General features: G+C 40.9%; 3 protein-coding genes across 3 annotated transcripts; 2 read left to right on the forward strand and 1 right to left on the reverse strand.

Annotated features, from left to right (window-relative positions):
* Positions 1–1,068: 1,068 nt before the first annotated feature.
* On the reverse strand, positions 1,069–2,781 carry PHALS_11179 (uncharacterized protein; the record flags this gene model as incomplete). The annotated part of the gene is made up of 1 exon (XM_024726731.1): positions 1,069–2,781. One exon carries the CDS (start codon positions 2,779–2,781, stop codon positions 1,069–1,071), a length of 1,713 nt encoding a protein of 570 aa, XP_024577378.1.
* Positions 2,782–3,566: 785 nt separating this feature from the next.
* Positions 3,567–4,002, forward strand: PHALS_11180 (uncharacterized protein; the record flags this gene model as incomplete). The annotated part of the gene is made up of 2 exons (XM_024726732.1): positions 3,567–3,922; positions 3,996–4,002. 2 exons carry the CDS (start codon positions 3,567–3,569, stop codon positions 4,000–4,002), a joined length of 363 nt encoding a protein of 120 aa, XP_024577379.1.
* A 1,475-nt stretch (positions 4,003–5,477) lies between these two features.
* PHALS_11181 (RxLR-like protein) lies at positions 5,478–6,146 on the forward strand (the record flags this gene model as incomplete). Its single annotated transcript, XM_024726733.1, has 1 exon — positions 5,478–6,146. The coding sequence occupies one exon, from the start codon at positions 5,478–5,480 to the stop codon at positions 6,144–6,146; it is 669 nt and encodes a 222-aa protein (XP_024577380.1).
* Between the last annotated feature and the right edge of the window lie 1,911 nt (positions 6,147–8,057).

Below are 8,057 nucleotides of genomic sequence, written 5' to 3' on the forward strand. Positions count from 1 at the left end.
CTACGACTTTATTTCCTGGACCTTGCTTTATAATCGGGGCAGTCCTCGCGAACCAGCTCTTCTTATATCCCAAAGGTTTGACGTAGTGCCTTGACTTTATCTTAAAGCCCCACTTCGAGTCCATCGGGTCGGTAAGTCGTCTGTTTGACAAATGTGAACAAGTGATGTATTGGCTTACGGCAGTCCGAGCGGCTTTAACTGGTTAGCTGCTTTGGGGTTGTAGATGGCCTCATTACTGGGGTCAACCAAGACGTTAATTTGTCTTCAGTTTCACGCTCTGCGTTTGGGGGTCTATCAAAGCAATTCGCACGTTTAGCCTGACTAATATAGAGCACACGGAATTTAATTGCATCCTCCTGAAAGAGTGTACAGTGAGTTTTTCTCACTACGTCTGCGATGGTAATAATTTGTTGCGGGTACACTATCTCATTTTAAGACTGCAAACAGATAACTAGAGTGTGTTTACGATCCTTATCATCTACATAGTTGTTTTTAAAAATTCCACATCTTCATGTCGACTTGTATGTTTTAACGGTAGCGTTGCAAACTTGTCGCATGATATTCAGTATCTGTGACATTAAGTTATCGATCTTGCAGTCGAATTGATACAATCAAGCCGATTGCTATCAACAAAGCCGCTCCAGTCGAAACCGTAATCACTTTGTGGAAGATTTAAGGGGCGCAGAGATTTTTGACATATTTAATCTAGTGCATCCTGATTCAAAATAAATGCGCAGACTCATCTTGGCAAAATACTTTGTTTGAAAATAGCTGGGGTCGACAATAGTATCGCTGACAGCATCGTGAAAATGGACCATTTTGCTAAAAAGTCGACAATTTCGGTTTAGCCGACAGCCTTAATAGAAATACAAAAAAGTCACATTTGCAGTCTGGCAAATCTGGCAGACTACTCGAAGGCCCCAAATTTAGTAGCCAGCGTTTCGCTCTTGAGCACCAACTGATACACAAATTCTTCACGGCACTTAACATAAAAATCAAAACTTCCCCTGATGCCAACAAGTATCAAATCTTTCGCACATCAAACGTCGTATATTTCAAACCTTGTTCTTAAGAAATGTTGTACTTCAGACATTTAAACCACTTGTGTGGCTTCTGCGAGTCAAAAAATGGGCTGTCATCTGTTAAAAATGCCGTATCCGCGTGATTAAGACGTGGTCTGTAAAATGCGCTGCTATAATGATCATCAAAGAGGCCAGCATCAAGTCCTCCTGCGCAGCTTTCGAACTCGACGAGACCGTCGTTCTCCTTTGACTTGTGTTTAATCAATTTCCCAGCGAGAATTGATGGAGCTTCAAACTTAGAATGAACCCCGTTGTAGTTATCACTGCACATGACAGCGTCAACGTTCTCTCGGTACGCCTTCTGAGCGGCCAAATACGCAGCATCGAGAGATGGGTTGCTATACTTCTCACCTTGGTAGCAGGTGGACTTGCGAGACTCAGCCGCAGGACATTGATCAAACATCTTTAATAATCCTATTCTCAAACGGCTTCCTTTGATGCTACAGATGTCCATGAGATAGTCGGACGCCATGCTACCCATCATTGGAGGACTTAAAGCTACCCAAGATGTGGTGTCACTGAAGCTACACCTGTTATTCACAAGCGCGTCCGCCATCACGAGTCCACCCATTGAATGTGTAACTACAATGGTGTTATCAATAATTTTAGCAGCAACGTCACTGGTGGGACTCATGGACAGCGAGTGCTTACAGAATTTCTGCTGAAGAGACGCGTTTCTCCAACCAGCATTCATAGTATCGAGAACAGCATATTTGATTGAGGAGCAGCAAGGTGCATGACCATAGATGTCCCCAAATTTATCCTTAAGTAAGTCAGCATTGTCCTGCAGTTCGGGCATTTCTAACTCATTTCCCGATCCATGAAAGAAAATGCACGGCCGAGGTGTGGTCGAACACTTATTACAAGACTTTGAACGTAAAAACATGGAAGCCTCTTCTTTTAGCTTTCGATACGCATTGGACAAGATTTTATTGCCTGAAGCGAAAGCAAGAGCTGTTGACGTCAATGACATCGCCTTCTGAACAGTTCCACACGGCGCAGGGTCAGCCAACATATCAGGCCTCGAAACGTTGATGGGATTCTGAAGATATTCGACAGTTATGTCGAGATCATTGCTGTAGGCTGTGGCCTTACCAGACGCGCAGATTGCGTAAGACGTTCCAGCAAATTGTGTCTCAAATAGTTTTCCACTAGCACACTCAATCGACTTGTTATTAATATAAGCACTAGGAATGGGTATGGCACCATTTAGCGCAGGTAGAATCTGGTCGAAAGGCATCGTACTCAGAGTGAGACAGTGGGTCATCTTCGACCCTAATGCATCCGTCGTTGTCAAGTATGCAAATCCATCCTTCAGAGTATACTTATATTCCGAACGACTGTCTTTTAGCGTCGCGTAGCTGTCATATATCAAACTAGAAGCGTTGACTGACACGACGGGAGAAGCATAGATGTCAAACTCAGAATGACCATGAAGCTTTAAACTCTCGCGTTTGAAGGTGATATGCAGCTTGACGGATGGAAATTCACTCAACAAAGTGTTAACTGAAGTAGCAGCTCCCAGTACTAAGAGAACGATGATAGAGGCGAGTACAACGGCCCTGAATGTTATCATCTTTTCCCGTGCGTGAGCTTCAAGAACTTCAAAATGAGACCGACATTCGAATGAACCGTATAGACGAGAATTGCTGCAGATGGTGTTCCGGTGCGACAAGCGGGACTTGCCAATATTTCTCATCCGAAGATTTTTACTCAAACTTTCCTCAAATCTTCACGATGGATCGGCCAGATACTTCTTAATGAATCCAACAGCACAACCATGTCAATCTTCACTTTATATTCCAGCGACTTTCTGCGTATTTATTGTCCATCCATCATTCGATCACATCAATCTGCTTAAAGAATTACTTGCATTTTCAAAGACGCTAGACCAAAAACAAAAATAATCTTAGCACTTCAAAAAACATTTGCAGGATTATTTCCATTGTCTTTTCTGATCATTTGACCCGAAAACTCCATTGATTCATTAACCAACATACTAGCACGGTGGAAAAAAATTATGTTAGAGATCCTGCAGTTCATCTAATCAAGCAATTATCAACGTTATCAGCTGGTTTTAAGCAAATGGATGAATCTTGCTCACCCATGATCGAGAACCTTAAAAGTAAAAGACACTTGTTTGCTCCTCTCTATGGCAAAGCAAATATTTGAAATCGAACCCATACATTGCTTATCCCGCTCACACATTTCCCTCATTCATACCAGCACTTGTCACAATACATCGCAATAGTGCCATAATTTTTTTTGGTACTATAGAATTTGGCTCTAAGTCGTATTATAAGGTGTCTCTAATGCATTTGGCAACAAACTAGGTTAGTTAATGTATTCACATTCAATTTAGAGGCTAAGAATCACTCTTATCATCGACTTCAGAGGGTATCATATTTTCAAGGTGCAACATGTATTAAGAAATTGAACACTACGACTATCCGTTGTAACCAGGAAAAAAGAAAGCGACAAAACATGACGATGTACGGCACTACAGGCGCAACACCACACGTATTTCTAAAAGATGATGATGCCTTATTGATCACCCCACACACACAACCAACAGTGACTTTGGTCGCTCCGTATGTGTGCGACTATAAGGGCATCGCGAGGCCAGTGGCAGTTCCAGTCGGAACAACTCTAATTGAATTCGTGGATGCGGCATTTCAAAAACCAACGTTTATTAAAGGAGTTTTTCTTGGCTTTGAAGATGAAAACTTGTCGATGACTCAGCCTGTAACGTCAGCTGATGCGACTAGATGGACGGCCGACAGTCCACTCAAATTGAAGTACGAGGTGAGAACAAGCAACCAAAAAAGCATTTGTGCAAAGTATGTACAGTATTGACGTCGTATGTATTGCGGATAGAGAAACGACTCATGCCTGATCTTGTGAATGATGCAGAGATTGAGTTGGAAGGAAAAGGCATCAAATTTAGATGCCAGGCATCATGGATAGATTGTCGCCCTTATCATTGGTGCTGCAAATGCTGGTTACACGACCTGGACAAGGTTTCATGGTGGTCATGCCAGCAGTGGTGATCGCAGTGGTAGTGATATGGGATGGTTGTAGTAGTGACGTATTTTATTAAAAAGAAAGTTTAACGAGGTCGTAATCGAGGGCATCGGTCGTGGGTCTTGGGGTGTATACTCGATTCAATTTCATAGTCATTTACCGAATACTTTGCCATTCCGAGACTACAAATTTCGAATATGATACACAGTCAATATCTCAACATCTGAATTCGCATAATGTCGCATTAGAAGCCAGCAAGCAATGCTGATCAAGCAAAAATCACTACATTTCACTCAATGGCTTAGCAAAAGTGCAGAACTATGTGGGAAAACGAGAGACATTACCCTCGGCGGTATTGCAACTACAGACTGTGATAATGTCCGCAATTAACCACAATAATATACTGGCTTGCAAATAAAGTTATAGATAATCAGATCTAGATGTCAAAAGATAGGTATTGAAGTCGATCCTTGAGGTGTAACACACTAAAATGTCTATATCTATATGCGTGCCACGCTTGTATCTTCAGGTGGCTAGTAATGCTTTAGTAGGCACAAAGTAGCTAATCGGTAATGTCAAGACTTTCCGATAAGCATCTTCAAAATTATAGGCAAGCCAAAAAGTTGTTTTATTATGGAAACGACACTTGCATCTTCTTTGATTTCTTAGTAATCTATCTTTTGTCCTCAATACTTTTCAAGTCAATCACATCCCCACGCTTTTAACGTCACGATATAATGCTTGGTAACGCTGTTCAAACTCTAGCGTCATTGGGAGTGGAAGACCTGTTAGAGTTTCTTCTTTGCACTTCTCGCAAAAGTATGATCATCAATACACGTAGCACATCAACAAACTCACTTTCGGTCAGACTGTTTAATCTCTTACACAGACTTCGGCAGTGATAACAAATTCTATCAATTCGTCAATCCATTATCGTTTCAATCTCACGGCTAGTTAGGCTTATTCGGTTCAAAGTCTATAATAATCCTCCAAGAAAATTGAGTGATCATTTTGCTCACTGATCCAAAACATGAGTTATGACTTTGGAATAGTTCTAAAAGTAACTTCATTAAATACAATACTCTCATTATTACACATAATCATGTCTGTCCAGGGATAGACAAGAATAACACAGCTCCAAAAGCTCATTTAAACGATCATAGGTGCCCGAAAGTCCAGTACCTCAGCCAGTTATCCAGAAAATGTTTTTTGATAGCTATAGCCAACCAAATATACTCTACCCGCCGATAAACAGTCGATTAATTATCTCAAAAAGCCGCATTCTCAACAAGAAGCCATTTGTTGTTATAGTGATTGTAAGATATCACATTTAACTTTTACATTTAAGAAAAAAGCAAAAAAAACTGAAGTATGAACAACGTCCTGCTCGCCACTCTAGTCTTCCTAGCCTCTCTCTTGGTCTCTACAACATCTAGCGTCATCGATTTAAGTCCAGAGATCGCTATCAAGTCACAACGCGTACTCTATGGTCTCCCACAGCTCTTCCGAGTCTCCGCGCTGCTGCCAGACACGATCTACGACATTAAAGTATCGTATCCGGCTACGCAACCGACACTCTTCAGACTGCAAGTAGAGCAGGTGGTTCTTTCGCCACCTGCGAGAAGCGATGAAGCATATGATAGCGAGACTTTTGTATCAAACAACAAAGACACTGGTGAGCCTTTACGTCAAAGGAGGTTAAACACGGCCACACTTCGGCTACATCCGACAGCTTTAAGAACACACGAATCTGTGCGGTATCGGCTAGAGTCGTATGATGATACAACTGAAGTAACATTCTCACTTTTGGCCGAAGTTGAAGGAATTCAACGTCCTGGTTCCAAGTTAGATATGAGCGAATGTGTATTTGACATCGTTGTGGAGGAAATGTTGTTAGGAGCTTTCCCTAGACATACATTGGTGCTAATTGGTTGGTTAATGTTCTTGCTGTATGTGAGTGGAAAGTGGGTGCTGCCGTATTTAGAAAAGAAGATTGCATTAGAGTTCGAAAAAGATCGAGTCGAAGTGAAAAAGTCATAGAAATTTAGTCACAGCGCTGTGATGGAAGAAATTACGAGGCAAAGATGATAGCCGAACGAGCCAGCGACTTTTAAAAGCGTCTAAAGCTTGGCACACGACGCAAAATTGTTAAGTTTTCCTTCGTGAGATATCGTCCTTGTCTCGTTATCTGATGGTTCTTGAAAGGTGCAATGAGAAACAAATTTGTACAAACATTGGCTTGTCTGCAATCTGCTTCGCTAATTACTTGAAGGAATGTCATACAGCATAACATCGAAACTTGTTACCAGCGCATGTAGTGGGACTTACAGTTTCGTCGTCGAGACAATATTTTGCCATTTCTGTCTAGCTGTTCACAAGCAAGGCTCTGCAGCAACTTTATCCCAGTCGCATCACATCTCATCCCAACGTAGGATAATGTCGAGGCCCAACCTTAATACAGAAACACGCACCGTTCTCATCAGTGATCATCAACATAATCGATGGCATCTGTGCGTACCATTCAATTATCCACGTCGTCTGTAGTATCGTGGAAAATAAAACATAGAATTTATCGTCAATAAATTGCGGTGGTGTATATTTGGTAATTTCATTTTTGCCATATTTTGAATATTATTTTTGGATCCTGCTTTTGACACATCATCGTTACATTAGTAGTGAATTTATCGTTTCTGCCCCTATCAAGATTATATTATTTAGATGATGGGCAATGATTTGTTTGACAAATAACGCTTCCATAACTCTATTTTTGGTCAAGCCCGAGGGGATACCCAATTTTGGGGATCAGGGATGTCGATCACTTACAACTTACCTTGTAGTGTGTCATAATAAATAAATAATAATGACCAGCTTAGTATTTAGCACTTGCGGCTATATACCATCAAGTTGTTTTCGCCCTTGCGAACTCCCTACTGGATAGCTTTCCCGCTTCGATCCCTTTGTCTTGATATGCAACGAGTGTTAAACATTCTGCTCTAGCAAAAGAGACTAATGGATTGATAAGAACACTAGCCAATGATGCATCAGCTAAAGCGATCAGAACCGAAACTCTTTTTTGCGTCTCGACCAGCAGCCGCTGACCCGCTGAAACCAAAACTTACCAATTTGAGAAGGCTTGTGTGCACTACTTTTACAACATGCGCTATTACAGGACTAACGCTATCAAAGATACAACTTGAATAGTGCGCAAAAGTGGGCGGCGACGTGGTACTCGCTGATCGGTGGGTAAATCAGCAATACAAATTAGTGGATCGTGAAGCTTCACTAGGAACATTCAGCAGAATCACTTTCTATTTTGCAAATAAGTACTCAAGTATCTCATATATAGGCTATAAGCCCAAGTATGAAACAGTTTGTGTCTCAGAGGATAAATATTATCTCTTGATACATGATTCCAGAATCAACTCACTGTCCATGTATATATACTATCTTTCTTAACAGTATGTTATTTTGGCGTTCCTCTTGCTGTTTTGCGTGGCTATCCTCTCCTTTGATCGTTTTACTTAATGCTTCACGGTTGTGCTGTCTGAGGGTCAAATTAGGCAATTTTCATCATTATAAGTCTTTTTGGGCTGATCTTGCGGTTGGTATTTTATAGCTACAAACATGAACAGCAACTATTTGCCTAGAATGTAACATTGGATTTGATAGTTTTTTTTAGAGAACCAGAGCGATTGGCATCAAGTGTTGACATGTTTTGATTACAAATTTTGTAAGTTTAGCACGAACAACTTCACGTAAATCATTGATATTCACATTTAGTATATTACCGTACTTCACAAAAAAAACACCTGACCTACTTTTGAAAGGTGATTTTGTTAGTATTAAAGGTGGTCAAAAATGAACCATAATTGTGATTATTTTGTTAAGTTATAAGGGCACCTTTTCAAAATTGTTGACGGTCGAAACAAGGGTTAAAACGATGAAACTGTT

The sequence above is a fragment of the Plasmopara halstedii genome, assembly GCF_900000015.1.
Source record: "Plasmopara halstedii genome assembly, contig: Scaffold_526, whole genome shotgun sequence".
In the NCBI taxonomy this organism is placed as follows: Eukaryota; Oomycota; class Peronosporomycetes; order Peronosporales; family Peronosporaceae; genus Plasmopara; species Plasmopara halstedii.